The sequence below is a fragment of the Canis lupus genome, chromosome 1 (genome assembly GCF_003254725.2).
Source record: "Canis lupus dingo isolate Sandy chromosome 1, ASM325472v2, whole genome shotgun sequence".
NCBI classification, from domain to species: Eukaryota; Metazoa; Chordata; class Mammalia; order Carnivora; family Canidae; genus Canis; species Canis lupus.
In genome coordinates, this window is record NC_064243.1 from 114,879,915 (window position 1) to 114,894,410 (window position 14,496).

The window sequence follows — 14,496 nt, forward strand, 5'->3', positions numbered from 1 at the left end:
ACGAGCCAGCCCCGCCCTGTATCCTCAGCAGCCAATGGGCGCGCGGTCCTCCCGGCGCCCCCTGGGACGTGTAGTCCGGCCAGGGGCGCCCTCGGGCGCCGCCGCGCGCCCCTAGACTCCACGTCCCGTCGTGCGCCGGGAGGTGCGGGGATTGGCCGAGCCCCGCCCCCGGCCCGCCCCGCTCGGCTCGCGCCGCAGCCCCAAGAATGAATGAAATCGTAGCGCGCTGGGCGGCAGAGCGGGCGGCGCAGGCCGGGCTGGGCCCGCGCGCGGCGGCAGCAGCGCCCCGGGCCGGAGGCGGCCCAGCCGAGCGGGCCATGGCCACCGCCATTCAGAACCCGCTCAAGTCGTGAGTGTCCCCGCCGTCCACGTCCCTCCATCCCGCCCCCCACCCCCGGCCCTTCCCCCGCCCTCGCTGGGGAAGGGGACGCGGCGCGCGGGAGGTAGTTTAATGGGGGACCCCCGAGCGCCCCACCCCACCCTGGGGGACCCGCCGCCCCTCGTTGTCCCCTGGGGTTGGGGGCGGGAGCCCCTTCGGGGTCGCGGGGGCGTCTCTTCTTTGTCGCTGTCAGTGAAGGAATGTGGCGCGGGCTGGGGGGTGGCGGAGGCCGTTTCCCCACCCAGCGTGGGGGTAGGGGCTTCCCTCTCCTCCTCCCCCATCTCTCCTCCTCCGTGTCCCCGGGGGCGCCGGGAGCACGGACGCCGAAGTGCAGACCTCAGGCTCCGGGGTCCTCGCCACCCTCTCCCTCTCCCCAGAACACCTTCTCTTTCCCCCTCTTTCTCCGGGGCCCTCGGCCCGCGCGGCCGCGGGGTGGGCGCTGAGACGTCGGGGTCCTGACTCCCCCTCCTCCTCCCCCGGGTCTTCGGGACCTAGGAGCTCCGACGCCCAGTCAGCTCCGACCGTTCCTCCCTCTCCCCGCCCAGGGACGTCCAACGAGAGCATCTCTCACCCCGTGGGGACCGGATGCCTCGGGAGAGGAGGCTGGCAGCGCCCTCAGTCTCGGGGGATTCCCCCCCTTTCTCCCTGTCCGCGTCCCCGCTCCGAGCGCTGGCCTCCTCGCGGCCCGGTGGCTGGGCACCTGGACGCCCGGGGTCAAGCCTGCCCTCTCCTCGCCACCCCTCGCTCTGGCCACCTCTCTCCCCTCTCTCTTTCCATCTCTCGCTCGCTCGCCCGCTCCCTCTTCGGGATCCCGGACTCCCGGGTCCCAGCGCTCCCCACCCCCTTTCCTCCGGCGGTGACAGCGGGCGCAGAGTGACAGGCGCGCGGCCGTTCCCGCCCTCCCTCCCCGGCGGGGAGCGCGGCGCTCCCCTCCCCCTCCGCCGGGGCTGGGGAGGAGGCGGAGGGCGAACGCCCGCGGCGCCGCACAAAGGGGCTGGGGCGACCTCCCCGCAGCCCCGCTCCCCCCAACCCCTGGCGCTCGCCGCCTTGACCTTGAGCGGCGCTGGCGGCTGGGGACCGGGAAGGGGCGGGGAGCGCCCCCACGCTCCCAGGGCTGGGGCTGACGGCTGACCCGAGGCCCCCAGCAGCGCCCGGCTGCCTGCGGGGGAGCTGGGGGCGCGGGGCGCGGGTTCACGGGCACGCGCCTACACGTGTGCCTCGGCTTTGCGCGGAGCCAGAGAGGCTGCGGGGCGTGTGTGGAGCTGGGGTCAGCGGGAGGAGGTGTGTGACGCCGACACCCTCCTGCGTCCCTCTCGCTCTGTCTTACACACAGACAGACGTGGCTCCTCTGAGGGACACCCTCAGACTGGCCGGGACAGGGCTCCTGTACAGGTTGGTGGCTCCACAGGCTTCCTGGCCTCCTCACTCTGACCCCAGGCCGGGCCCTGGAGGAGGCGGGAGGAAGCGCTGGGGCGGGAGGGCCGCCGCCTTCTTTGCCCTTCTTTGCTCTCCCGTGGAGCTGAGCTGTCCGCCGGGTCGAGGGTAGGATCCGGCTCCCGCAAGACTGTGGGAGCCAAATCCCCTTGGGAGGCTGGTGGGAGCGGGCCTAGGGGTTCTGACTGCCTGGTTCCAGACCTCATCTTGAGCTATTAATTCACCACCCCCCTCCGGAGCCTCAGTGTTACCATCTGAGTATTGGGGAATCATAACTGCCTATCACCTCCAGGGGCTGTCGTGATCTTTGTAAAGCGCTTGGTTCAGAGCCTGACCCTGACTAAGTGTACTGATTATTATTAGAAGTATCAATATTGATTTCTCTGTGGTCCTGTTTCCATATAGGGCATTGCGGGGGCCTGGAGGCCAGGATAAGGTTAGGGTGGGAGCGCCAGTGTGCCCTTCTTTGCTTTCATCCTCTGAGGGGTCTGCAGGGTTGAGGGAGGGCGGTGGGCTAGGAGGACCCCGTGGGCAGGGGAGTTCAAGTGTGGGAGACGGATCTGTGAAGGTGACCAGGGGCAAGGAAAGGGGGGAAGCGACAGCTCGGGTGGTGGGTCAGTCGTGCTGATGGACAGGGGCCTCCAGGGAGGTGACGGACTATTCTATGTTCAGGCCCCTAACCGAGCAAATTGATGTAAGGGTTCTGGGGTGGGGCAGGCGTGAGCTGGGGTGTCTGAGGCTGGAGGTGTGGGGAGCAGGTGTAATGTGTTGGGGGATCTGTGAGGGTGGTGGGAGGTGAGAGAGGAAGGTGCGAGGGCGGGCACTCTCTGAGCTGAGCTGATGGGCGGAGGGGTAGGGCTTACCAGGGGTGAGGTATGAGGTGGCCGGAATAGAGGCCTGGAGGCCAGAGTGAGCGTGGGGGTACCAGCATCCTTCACTTACTCCCCTTGCCCCCTACTCTCGGCCAGATGTGAAGCAGGGACCCACTGTGTCCTGTTGGGAGTGGGGAAGCGGGGAGGTCAAGGCCTTACCCTGGGGAGACTGGGGAGAGTTTGTGGAAGGGGGTCTAACACTAGGTGTGTGTGTGTGTGTGCGTGTGTGTGTGTGTGTGTGTAGAGGTGATAAGTTTGGAGGACCTTGAGGGCACCTCTCTCACCAGAGGGTAGGTGGAGGCACCAGGTGACAAAAGAGGTGAAGGCTAGTCTGCCTCTCTGGCTGCTGCAGAGCCCTCTGGTGGACAAGGACATTTGTGGGGGTTTTATCCATGAGGGGGCCCATACTGGAACACAAATTTTGGACCAGGGGGGTTCCGGTCCATGTTGGTGTGGCCTGCTGGGGCAGCTCGCTGTCTGGGGACTCCTTAGGGTACAGTCTGTGCTGGTGACAGAGGGAGAAAGAAGGAGGTGAAACTCACCTGGGTACAGATACCTAGATGAGTGAATCCTCTTAGCCCCACCGTCAAGCGCCACCAGAAGCTGAGGGCCCTGTGGTTTCACCTCCCTCTGCCTCAGATTTCTTATCTGGAAAATGAGCGTAAACATAGCATCACCTGGGAGGGTCATTATGAGAATCGTATGAGCTGCTGGCTGTTGAAGTACTTAGAATTGTGTCTGGCACCTGGTGGGTACCAGTATATTTTTATTTACTCATTCAACAAATACTTATTGAGCATCTATTATGGGCCAGGCATTATTCTTTCTGGTAGTGGTTGGCTAGCACCATTTTACACCTGACTTCATATCCGATCTCCTTGATGGAGTGGATTTACTGAACCTACTACCTGCCAGGTGCCTTTTATTTTATTCATCTATTTTTAAAGATTTTATTTATTTATGCATGAGAGACACACAGAGAGAGACAGAGGGGCCGAGGGAGAAGCAGGCTCCCTGCAAGGAGCTGGATGTGGGACTCAATCTTGGATCCCGGGATCACGCCCTGGGCCAAAGGCAGACGTTCAACTGCTTCGCCACGCTGGCATCTCCCCCCTGCCCACCCCGGGTACCTTTTAAAAACACTATATGGGGGGGCACCTGGGTGGCTCAATGGGTTAGGCCTCCGAATCAATCTCAATTCAGGTCTTGATTTCTCCGTGGTGAGTTTAAGCCCCGTGGTGGGCTCCCTGCTGGATGTGGAAAAACTAAAACTAAAAACACTCTATTTACTCATTTAATCCTTACAACAATCCAATGAGGTGTCATCCTCATCTTACAGGTGAGGAAACAGGCCCAGGAAAGTTAAGTCATTTGCCCAAGGCCACATGGCCACCGAGTTGCAGAGGCGGGATTCGAACCCGCCAGGTGCGGCTACAGCTCCTTACTGGCGACCGGCCTGCGGCAGGACGGGCTCGCCCGCGCGGGGTCACCGTGCCGGGGACAGCCCGGGGACCGGACAGGCCGGGCGCTGGGAGCCGGGAGGGCCTGGGGATGCGGGAGGGAGAGGTGTCGGTGAGGCGAGCGCAGGCGCGGGTGGGACGCCCGTGCGGGCCCCTCCAGGGTATCTCTAAGTCTCATGGCTTCGGAGTGTTCGTGTGAGTGTAAATGTATGTGAGTCTGTGAAGGCGTGGGAGGGAAGTGTGCGTGAGTCTGCGTGGGAGGCTGTGAGTATACGTGTGAATGTGTGTGTAAACTGCCGTAGGTGGGTGTGTGCGAGCCCAGGTGTGCCCGTGGGAGCGTGTGCCCGGGACGCTAGGGCGCGTGGGAGCGGGCGCGCGTGAGTGGCCGCGTGAGTGACCGCGCGCGCTCCCGGGGCCGCGCCCCTGCCCCCTGCCCCCTGCCCCCTGCCCCCTGCCCCCTGCCCCGCGGGGTCCCGCCCGGCCCCCGGCCCGGACTACCACTCCCAGCATGGCCCGGGCGGGCCCGCCCTGCCGTCCTGATTGGCTGTGGCCCCGGTGCTCCCGCCCCGCGGGAATGAATGGATGGGCGGCCTCAGCGCCCGCCCGAGCGCTGGGAGGACCGACCCGGCGGGGACCTGCTGGGGGCAGGACCCGGGGAGCAAGATGGCCACGGTCATCCCCGGCCCCCTGAGGTGCCGCGGGCCGGCGGGAGGCGGGAGAGGGCGCGCGGGCGGGTCTGCGCGGGCGCGCGCGTGTGTGTGTGCGTGTGTGGCGGCCGGGGGTGGGGCCGATGGGGTGTCTGGGGGGCTGTCACCGTGGGCCGTGCTGCGCGGGGGTGCGGATGTGTGTGATCGTGGGTCCCTGGCAAGAACGGGGTCCGATGCGCTGCTCCTGGAGGAGCGGAGGGTGTGGGGGACTCGGAGTCCTGTTCGGGTCCTCTTCGGGGGAAGGGGGGTCACGTCCCGCCCGGCGACCCCCGGGGTTGGGGAGAGACTGAAACGGTCTGGGGGTGCGGGAGGCTTGGGAAACTTGAGTGAAGTCCACACTACCTTTGTCTTGGCATGTGGAGTGCGTGTCACTTGTTTGTTTGTTTTTGATATGTGTGTGGATATGTGTTTAATTTATTTTAGTCTACACTAGGTATCTTTGGATATTTGGGTCTTTGAGTGTGCGTACATGTCCTTTGGAACTGTGCATCGCTTGTGTTCTGTGTCTGGATTTGTAGGCATGCATGTATTTGTACAGTTTTGTGTGAATATGGGTGGATTTGTCTGTTTCTGTGTTGTATCTTTGTGTGGATATGCGGTATTTTAGATGTTGGTTTCTATGTTGTGTATCTTTGTGATTGTGTGTGTGTCCTGTGTGAATCTGTGTGATTTCTTTGTATAGTTTGTCTGGATAGTGTGTGTGTGAGTGTGTGTGTGTAATTTGTTTGTGTTGTGTCTTTGGGTATATAAGTGCATGTGTGGGTAGTTTAACATTCTTCTCATAATATTTGTGTATCACTGTGTGTCTTTGGATGCGTGTATGTGTGTGTAGTGCTGTGTGTGTGATCTCTGCACATTGTGTGTCTTTGTGCGGGTGCTTTGTTTATGTTGTGTGTCTTTGGATATGTGAGGTGTATTCGTGCATGGATATATGTGGGATGTGTCTGTTTCTACACTATGGGACGGCGATGTTTGTATTTTCTCAGTAGATATTTGTGTGTGCACATATGTGAGGTTTGTCTGTTTCTCCTTTGTGAGTTTTGGGATATGTCTCTCTTTGTGTGTGAATCCTGTGTGGTTTGGTTGTGTTGAGTATTTTGACGCGTGCCTGTAGGGATGGGTCCTGGTGTATTTTTGTCCGTCTCTGTATGGTGTGTATCTATCTGCCTGTTGGCTCCAGGCCTGCTTGGGCCCTGGGCTGGGGGCGCCTGAGTCCCGGAGGCACAGGGGGGAGAGGGGAGGTTGGGAGAGTAGGCCCACCCACTCCCGAGGGGCGCGCCGAGGGGGGCTGCTGGGCCACCTGGCGCTCGCGCCCTTGCTGACAGCCACTCGCCCGCTCGCTCGCCCCCTCGCAGCCTAGGCGAGGACTTCTACCGCGAGGCCATTGAGCACTGCCGCAGCTACAACGCGCGCCTGTGCGCCGAGCGCAGCCTGCGCCTGCCCTTCCTCGACTCGCAGACCGGCGTGGCCCAGAACAACTGCTACATCTGGATGGAAAAGACCCACCGCGGCCCTGGTACCGGCCCGGAGGGTGGGGGCGGGGCGGGGCGGCGGCTTTGCGGGCCGCCTTCCCCTTGTTCTCACGGCCCCTCGCGCTTCTCACTCCAGGTTTGGCCCCCGGACAGATCTACACGTACCCGGCGCGCTGTTGGAGAAAGAAACGGAGACTCAACATCCTGGAGGACCCCAGACTGCGGCCCTGCGAGTACAAGATCGGTGGGTGGAGCTTCATCCTGGGCCTGGGGGGGACCCCATCAGTGCCCCCAGCGCCCGCTCATGCGTGTGTGGTGAGGCCCTTGCAGGTCTGAGCATTTGCCTTTATTTCCCTCCCAGCGCTTGTCTGCAGGTGTGCGTCTGGTGTAGTCCAGACGTTCTCCAGTTCCCCCCGAGTGACTGGGCTTTGGACTTGGGCTGTATCTTCTCCTCCGGCCCAGGTGTATTCGTGGGCAGAGTGGTATCTGTTTCGTGTGTGCCTGGGTGTACCTTCCCTGGCGAGCTGGGATGGATCAGGGTCCCGCTGGCTTTCTTCCTATGGGTGCCTCCTATGTGTGTCTGGATGTGTCCGGGTGTCTTTCCATCCGTAGGGGAGCATATCAAAGTGTCTGTGTCTCTTTCTAGGTGTTTTCAAGAGTACTAGAGGGGCTATTTAGTCTTGTGTGTGTCTGGTCTAGCAGGGTATCCTGAGTGTGTCTGGGTGTATCAGGGCGTCTGGGTGTCTCTTCCTTTGAGTGTCCAGATGCTTTGGGATGTCTGGGAGAAGCCCTTCGTGGCTGGAGTATTACGTATATTTCTGCCCACGTGTGCTCGTCTGGCCAGAGTGTTGGGCTTTATGACCTTTTGACTGTGACCAGTAGTGTCACAGTCGCTGGCTCTTTCTCTTCTCCTGTCCGGGTGTATCCAAGGGTCTGTGTGGGTCCAGGTGTATTGAAGTGTCCATCTGGACACTATGTGTCCATCTGTGTCTTTCTGGGTGTGTCTGTTTGCCTCAGAGGGACTGTGTCCCTCCCCCTTGTGTATCCATCTGAGTGATTCCCTCTAGGTATGTCTGTCTCGCTCTCGTGTGTGTCCAGGTGTATGGCAGGGTCTGGCTGCGTCTTCCTCATGTGGATCTAGGTTGAGCTGATGGTTTAATGTCCCTTTCTGATTGTCTCCGGGTGTATCCAAGGGCTTGGATGAGTTTCCTCCGCGTGTCTGGGTGTATCTCTTCCTTTGTGTGTCTGGCTGCCTCAAGATGATCTGTACTTTCCATGTGTGCCCTGTTTGAGTGTCTGTAGCTCTCCATATGCATCCAGGTGTAAGTGAGGGTCTGGCTGTGTCTCCTTCTGAGTGTGTCTGAGTGGATCTGAGGGTCTGGCTGTGTCTTTCTCAGGGTCTCGGCATCCTTCCCAGTATGTATGATTGAGTCTTTGAGTCTTGTTGCCGGTCGAGTGTGGGAAAGCCTCTGTCCTGAAGCAAAGGGCATGGTTCCCTGACCCGGGCTGTTTGAGGAATCCTCCAGGGACAACATACCCCCCTGACCCCACCCTTGTCTGCAGACTGTGAGGCACCCCTGAAGAAGGAGGGCGGCCTCCCAGAAGGGCCAGTCCTTGAGGCGCTACTGTGTGCGGAGACAGGGGAGAAGAAGATTGAGTTGAAGGAGGAGGAGACCATTATGGACTGCCAGGTGGGACCACCCCTCAGGGGCCTGAGCTGCCTTCTCATCCCTGCCACCCGCCCTGGCACATCCTGTTCCTGCTCTGCAGTCTCCCCGGGCCTTGGGGCACCCTGGATCTCCATCCTCCCACACCCTGTCTCTTTTTAGAAGCCCCTCTTGACTTGCCCTCCTCCCCCCCATCTCCAGCGGTGTCCAGAACTTCCCCAGAGCAGGACAGCATCCCCCCCATTTTCTTGACCTCGATCCCCCTTCTCCTGGTGCCCAGAAACAGCAGCTGCTGGAGTTTCCACATGATCTTGAGGTGGAAGACTTGGAGGATGACATTCCCAGGAGGAAGAACAGGGCCAAAGGAAAGGTATTACCTCTCAACTTTTCTCCATCGCCCCACCCCTCCGTGGCAGAGCCAGTGTACTGGGCACACACAATGGTCCGGCCTTGCCCCAGTTTGACCCTATTTAATCCCCAGAGAAGCCTGACGGGGTGGGGGTGGGAAGGGGGTTCGTAGAGGATCTTATACCCATTTTACAGATGAGCAAACCGAGGCTCAGATATCATTATACCGTTTGCAAAACAGAGATTGTCCAGTGGCTGAGAGCCGCCTTATACCCACGCTACACGCGAGGAAGCTGAACCTCTCGGTGGAGGCCCACAGTTAGGAAGTGGCAGAGCTGCGGGTCACCTTTCAGGCCCACGAGGTGAAAGCCCTTCCGGTTCCCTCCGTTTCTTGGCCGCTCACCCCCCCCCTTCCCCCGCAGGCATACGGCATCGGGGGTCTCCGGAAACGCCAGGACACCGCTTCCCTGGAGGACCGAGACAAGCCGTATGTCTGTGATAGTGAGTCCTTCTGAAGAGGGGGAGAGAGAGAGTGGGGCCTAGAGACCTCCCCCCTGCTGGCCCCCTCCCTCCTGTTCTAGAGCCCGGTGGGCGGGGCGCTCAGGCCTCTGGCAGAGGGGGGAGGTGTGACCCCGAGGCCAGGGTGGAGGCCGCCCAGGGTGGAGGCCGCCCGGCTGGGAGGGCTGACCCGCCCCCCTCCCTGCTCGCCCTCCAGTCTGTGGGAAACGGTATAAGAACCGGCCAGGGCTCAGCTACCACTACACCCACACCCACCTGGCTGAGGAGGAGGGGGAGGAGAACGCGGAGCGCCACGCCCTGCCCTTCCACCGGAAAAACAACCATAAACGTGAGCAGGCAGGCGGGCTGTGGGGTAGTGAGGGACCCGGGGAGTGGGGGCTGAGGAGCCGGGGAGGGAGGGGGCACATTAGACATTTCTGGAAAATCTCCAGCTCAGCGGTCCCCTCCCCCCACCGACCAAGGGGATGCTGGCTCTGGGGTTGCCATGGCAACCAACCATCTCTCCCTCTCGCTCCCGGCCGGGCATAATATTTCTGGGTCTGATTTATTGTTTCAATTAGAGCTTGGGGAGGGGGGTGATAGATGACTCCCCTCCCTCCCTGCCTCCCTCTCTCCCTTCTCCGCGAAGCTTTGGCTGAGGGGCAGGGTCTGTGGCCTGGGAGCCCTTGGCGCCTGCCCATGCCAATCCCGTGCCAGCCCTGACAGCCGAGGGGTGGGGGAGGGCTTGGGGAGGCTCTGCCGGTGGAGGGACTGTCTTCCCACCCATCTCTTGGTGGGAGAGGGCAGTCTCTTCATCCCGTCCCCTCTACACACCCGGGCACCTCCGTGTTCAGGATTTTTCTTGTGAATGTCCGTCTGTTTCCATATCAGATCTTGGCGAGTGGCGTCCCCAGTTTTTATCTAGTCGGGCGCTTAGCTGGCACTGGTTGTCTGGTAGAAGTGTGTATGAATGGGGAAGCAGGGGGCTCTTCCTAAAGCTGTTATTTGCAATTTTACCTAATAAAGAGGATGTGTGGGTTGTCCTCAGAGAGTCTGGGGCTCCTGATGAGAGTTATTTGGGTCCCCAGTTCTGTTCTGCTACTGGCCGCAGCTCAGGGGAGCTACTCTGTCTCCTTACCTCCCTCCGGGCCTGGAAAAAGGGGTCCACCCTTGGGGCTGAGGCTGGGGGCAGGGTGGAGCCTTGCCTGTGGTGAGAGTCCCTCTCTCTGTCCCCCCAACCCCAGAGTTTTACAAAGAATTGGCCTGGGTCCCTGAGGCACAGAGGAAACACACAGGTAGGGATGCCTCCCTCTGCCCCTATTTCCCCAGCAGCCTCTGACTAGGTGTCCCTGGCTGCCTGTGGCAACCCCTGCCTGCTGTCTTTCAGCCAAGAAGGCACCTGACGGCACTGTCATCCCCAACGGCTACTGTGACTTCTGTCTGGGTGGCTCCAAGAAGACTGGGTGTCCCGAGGACCTCATCTCCTGTGCTGACTGTGGGCGATCAGGTGATACCCCCACCCGAGGTTGCCGGGGGCCTGGGTGGAGGGCACACCAGGAATCTAGATCTGGAGGATGGGAGGTGGAGAGGCGCGGCCTGGTGGGGGGAACCCAGGGGTGGTGCAACGGATTCCACTGCTGAGGACTGTGGGAAACCCAGAGGGGTCAGAGAGGCTCTGGGATGTGGTTGTCATGGCATTGGTGGTGGTGGCCTGTGCTTATCATGGCACGAGGAGTGGTGAAGGATGGTTGCCCCGGCATCGTGGGGAGTGGACTGTGATAATGAGTCATGGATGGCCACTGTCGGGGTCCTGTGGATAACCGACGGCGCTTGCCGTGGACTTGTGGTTAATAGAATGTGGTTTCCCAGGGTGGACTTGTAGGTAATAGACTGTGGTTGTCTCAGCACAGTGGGTAATGAATTGTGGTTGTCATGGTATTACGGGTAGTGCGATGTGGTTGTCATGGCGACTGGGTAGCTGTTGTGGCACCGGGGTAGTGGCCAACGGGGGGGTCTCTGCGCTGGGGTAGCGGGACGGCCAGCGGGTTGGCATCGCACGGTATTGTCACAAGCAGTTTGGCGGCCAGGGTATCCCGGGTAATGGGGCTCGGGCTGCAGGGAACCCAGGGTGTGGGGCCCCCCTGTGCCAGGCAGTTGCCATGGCATCGCGGCTGGGAGAACGTGGTTGCCACGTTACTGTGGTTAACGGAACCTGTTGGCCATTCTGCTGTGGGTAATGGAATGCGGCTGCCTCAGCACAGTGGTTAACAGAATGTGGCTGCCCGGGTGTTGTGGGTGGTAGAAAGTGGTTGCCACAGCACTGTGGGTAATGGAATGCGGTTGCCATGGTGTTCCGGGGAGCAGAATGTGGTTACCATGGTGGCTGGGTAGGGGCCGGGTGGCCGCGGCAGCAGCGCGGCGGCCCGGGCACCGCGAGGGGGGGGTCAGGCCCAGCCTCAGAGCCGGGCTGGCGTGGGGGCCGGGCCGTCTCCTCCCCGGGCTCAGCGGCCACCGCGGGGGAGGGGGCACGATGGCCCCTAACCGCATCCCTGCCCCTCGGCCCCCAGGACACCCCTCATGTTTACAGTTTACGGTGAACATGACGGCAGCCGTGCGGACCTACCGCTGGCAGTGCATCGAGTGCAAGTCCTGCAGCCTGTGTGGTACCTCGGAGAATGACGTGAGTGGCCGCCCGCCCCGCCCGGACACGCCCCCGGGACACGCCCCGCCCCGCCCCGCCCCGGGACACGCCCCCAGGTGACCTGCCCGCCCCGCCCCTCGGCCCGCCGGGGCGCCTCAGGCCGCTCCCTGGAGCCCCTCCCCGGGGAGCAGCGGTAACCTGTTCTGTCATTATTGTTAGTGTCCGTTAACGGGCCGGGCCCTTAGGGCTCCTCATGTCCCTGCCTCCTCCCAACCACCCTCTGAGGTAGGTGCCCTGTTCCCACTTCACAGAGAAGAAACCCAGCTCAGGGAGGGGAAATGACTTGCCCGAGGTCACCCGTCTAGGAAATTAGTAGAGCTGGGACCCGAACCCACATCCAGTGCTTCCAGAGCTGGTATCAGACCACCTGGGTGTCATTTTAAGTGTTCCGCAGACTCTGTCAAACCCAGACGACACACTGCAAACGGACAGACCACAGGGGTGTTCAGCTTGGCCAAGCCGGGTTCTGCAAAGATCCCGTGATGCAAAGACCTTCTCGGAGCCCCTTCTCGTGGGAGGGACCAACCTTCCCCAGCCCCTCTGACCTACCCCTGCCCCAGCCCCCCCACCCCGGTTTCTGGTGCCCGTGCCCCCAGGGTGCCAGCTGGGCGGGTCTCACCCCCCAGGACCAGCTGCTGTTTTGTGACGACTGCGATCGGGGTTACCACATGTACTGCCTGAGTCCTCCCATGGCGGAGCCCCCGGAAGGTGAGAGAAGAGGTGGGCACCACACGGGCGTGGGCAGGTCGAAAGGCGGGCTTCCTGCTGGAGAAGACCAGGCACTGTGTGTCTGCTGGTTGGGAGGGAGTTGGGCCAGCCCTTCCAGGACCTGGGCCTAACCCCCTGTCCTCCCCCACAGGGAGCTGGAGTTGTCACCTCTGTCTTCGGCACCTGAAAGAAAAGGCCTCTGCCTACATCACCCTCACCTAGGCCTGGCTCTGGCTCACCTGGACCTCTGGGGTGGTGCTGACCCATCTGCCTCTCCGAGCTCCTCCACACCCTCCCCGCCCTCAGTGCCCCACCGTGGGAGGGGGAGAGGGGGAGCCCGAGAGGGGGCTGGGCCCCCCCTTCCCTCTGTGCAAGTGGAATGTTTGCCCTGTGGGTTGGTGGGCCTAGCAGGGCTCCTCTCCCTTCCTCCCTCCTTCCCCATCCCTTGGCAAATGGGCACCAGGGGCTTCTGCTCCCCTCAAAGCCATACCCCGCCTCTGGGCGGGCATGAGGGGCGGCAGATGCCAGCCCGGGGCACGGACACAGCGTTTTTCTAAAGAAAAAGTCAAAAAGTTAAAAAAAAAAAAGAAATTAATATATACAAAGAGTCCTCTAAGGCCTGGCCGGGTGGAGGGGGCACTGCTGAGCATCCACTGGGCACCAGTCTATGCGGCTTCCTGCCGAGCAGCCCCGCCCCCCGGTTTCCGGAGTTGCAGCTGTCCCGCCTCCGCACCCAAAGTGGGCACCATTCCCCCGTGAGCCCGGGCAGGTGGGTGTGGTGTCCACCCTCGCCCCGCCCTGGTGCCCACCGTGGATACTGCATGACGTGAACCATGGTTTTGAACTCCGCTCCCGCTCCCTCCCCGAGCGCCCCGCCCTGCCCGCTCCGTGCCCGCCGTGGCCGAGGTCGGGCCGCCGTGGCGGTGTGGGGGGGGCACCCCCCAGGCTGGTGGGCGTCGGCTGGGGGGGCCAGGCGGGCCCCCGCCCAGCGCCTGCTGGAATGAGAAGCACAGACTCTGCACCGGACTGGTTTTTCCTCCTTCCCCTGCTCCAGTTCCCCACCGGCCAGGCCGGGCTGCCCCCTGCCACCCTCGCTGGCCATTTTGGGGGTAGCGAGGGGGCGTGGTTGTTTCTCGTGGTTGTGTGTGTTTGTTGTTCGGGTTAAAAAAAAGGGAAATTGAGACTGCAAGTGGGGGAGGTGGTGGGCTTGGGGGGTCTCCCCCGATCCACGCATGCCCCCCCTTGTACACGAGTCTCCTTTATTGCCTGCCTCTGCTGTGAATTAACTTGTTCTGTGTATTAAACTGGGCCTGACCCCTCTGCCCGCGACCGCCTCGTTATGCGGGCTGGATTGGGGGGCATCGCCAGGAAGGGGAGACGGGGGCCTCGTGGAGGGAGAGCTGACCGAGGTTAACAGCTGGAGCCCGCCCGACCTCCATCTCCCTCCAACTCCCCCCCCACCCCGCCTTTCCCTGGCTTTGTCCCAGCTCCTCCCAGCCTCGCCGGAAAGGAGAAGGGGGATGGGGTGGAGGGGGCTCCCGCCCAGCCAGCTGTGGTTGCCCTGGCAACGGGCTGCTGCAGCTGCAGCGATCGGCAGCGAGGGGGGAGGCGGGGGCTGGGGCCTGGGGGGAAGGGATGGGAGGATGAAGGGGCCGCCCTCCGGGGCTAGGGGAGGGGGCAGGGTGCCAGGAGCACCTCCTGTAATCCCCCGACCTCACCTGGGGTCCCCCGTCCCAGGGATGCTGGGAGGGAGGCAGATTTGGGTGAGGCGGGATGAGGAGAGAACCAGGACACCGAGAGATCAGCAGAGAGACACACATTTATAGAGAATCGGAACAAGAGCAGGAGAGGGAAGAAATAGATCTGGAGAGAGGTAGATGAGCGAGCCACGGGGGGGGGGGGGGGCGACAGAAGAGATGGAGATTCAGTGGGAGAGGAAATAATAGTAAGAAAAAATAGCAGACACACCAGGGAGAGACAGGAGGAGGAGGTAGAGAGTGATCTGGAGAAGCAGGAGAGCCGATGAGGGGAGGCAGAGAACCAGGCACATACATTAGGAGAGAAGAGGGGAGGCACACTGGGCAGCGACAGGCAGGATCCAGGGACGGCAGAGTCCCAGGACGCTGGCACAGAGATGAGGCTTCAGGGGGGAGGACAAAGCATTTAGGGGACAATAGAGAAATGTGGAGAGAGCCGAAGGTATGGAGGGATTCGGAGGTTGGCCGGGGACAGAGCCAGGGGTGATGGGCG

The 14,496-nt window shown here is 61.8% G+C and overlaps 1 protein-coding gene across 20 annotated transcripts; it reads left to right on the forward strand.

Annotated features, from left to right (window-relative positions):
- Positions 1-217: 217 nt before the first annotated feature.
- On the forward strand, positions 218-13,566 carry DPF1 (double PHD fingers 1). Of its 20 annotated transcripts, none has more exons than XR_007402856.1 (12): positions 219-349; positions 6,208-6,368; positions 6,461-6,568; positions 7,888-8,015; positions 8,272-8,361; positions 8,762-8,840; positions 9,055-9,186; positions 10,082-10,132; positions 10,225-10,344; positions 11,425-11,517; positions 12,135-12,246; positions 12,398-12,426. XR_007402856.1 is itself a non-coding variant. In XM_049095298.1 (12 exons), exons 1-12 carry the CDS (start codon positions 318-320, stop codon positions 12,466-12,468), a joined length of 1,203 nt encoding a protein of 400 aa, XP_048951255.1. In that variant the 5' UTR covers positions 219-317; the 3' UTR covers positions 12,469-13,566. The 20 variants fall into 20 exon arrangements, 16 of the variants coding, with proteins under 16 accessions (XP_025280919.1, XP_048951255.1, XP_048951261.1 ...); XM_049095298.1 differs by having other exon boundaries at positions 8,278-8,361; positions 11,405-11,517; positions 12,135-12,258; positions 12,398-13,566; XR_007402854.1 differs by having other exon boundaries at positions 220-349; positions 12,165-12,246; positions 12,398-12,456.
- The last annotated feature ends 930 nt before the right edge of the window (positions 13,567-14,496 follow it).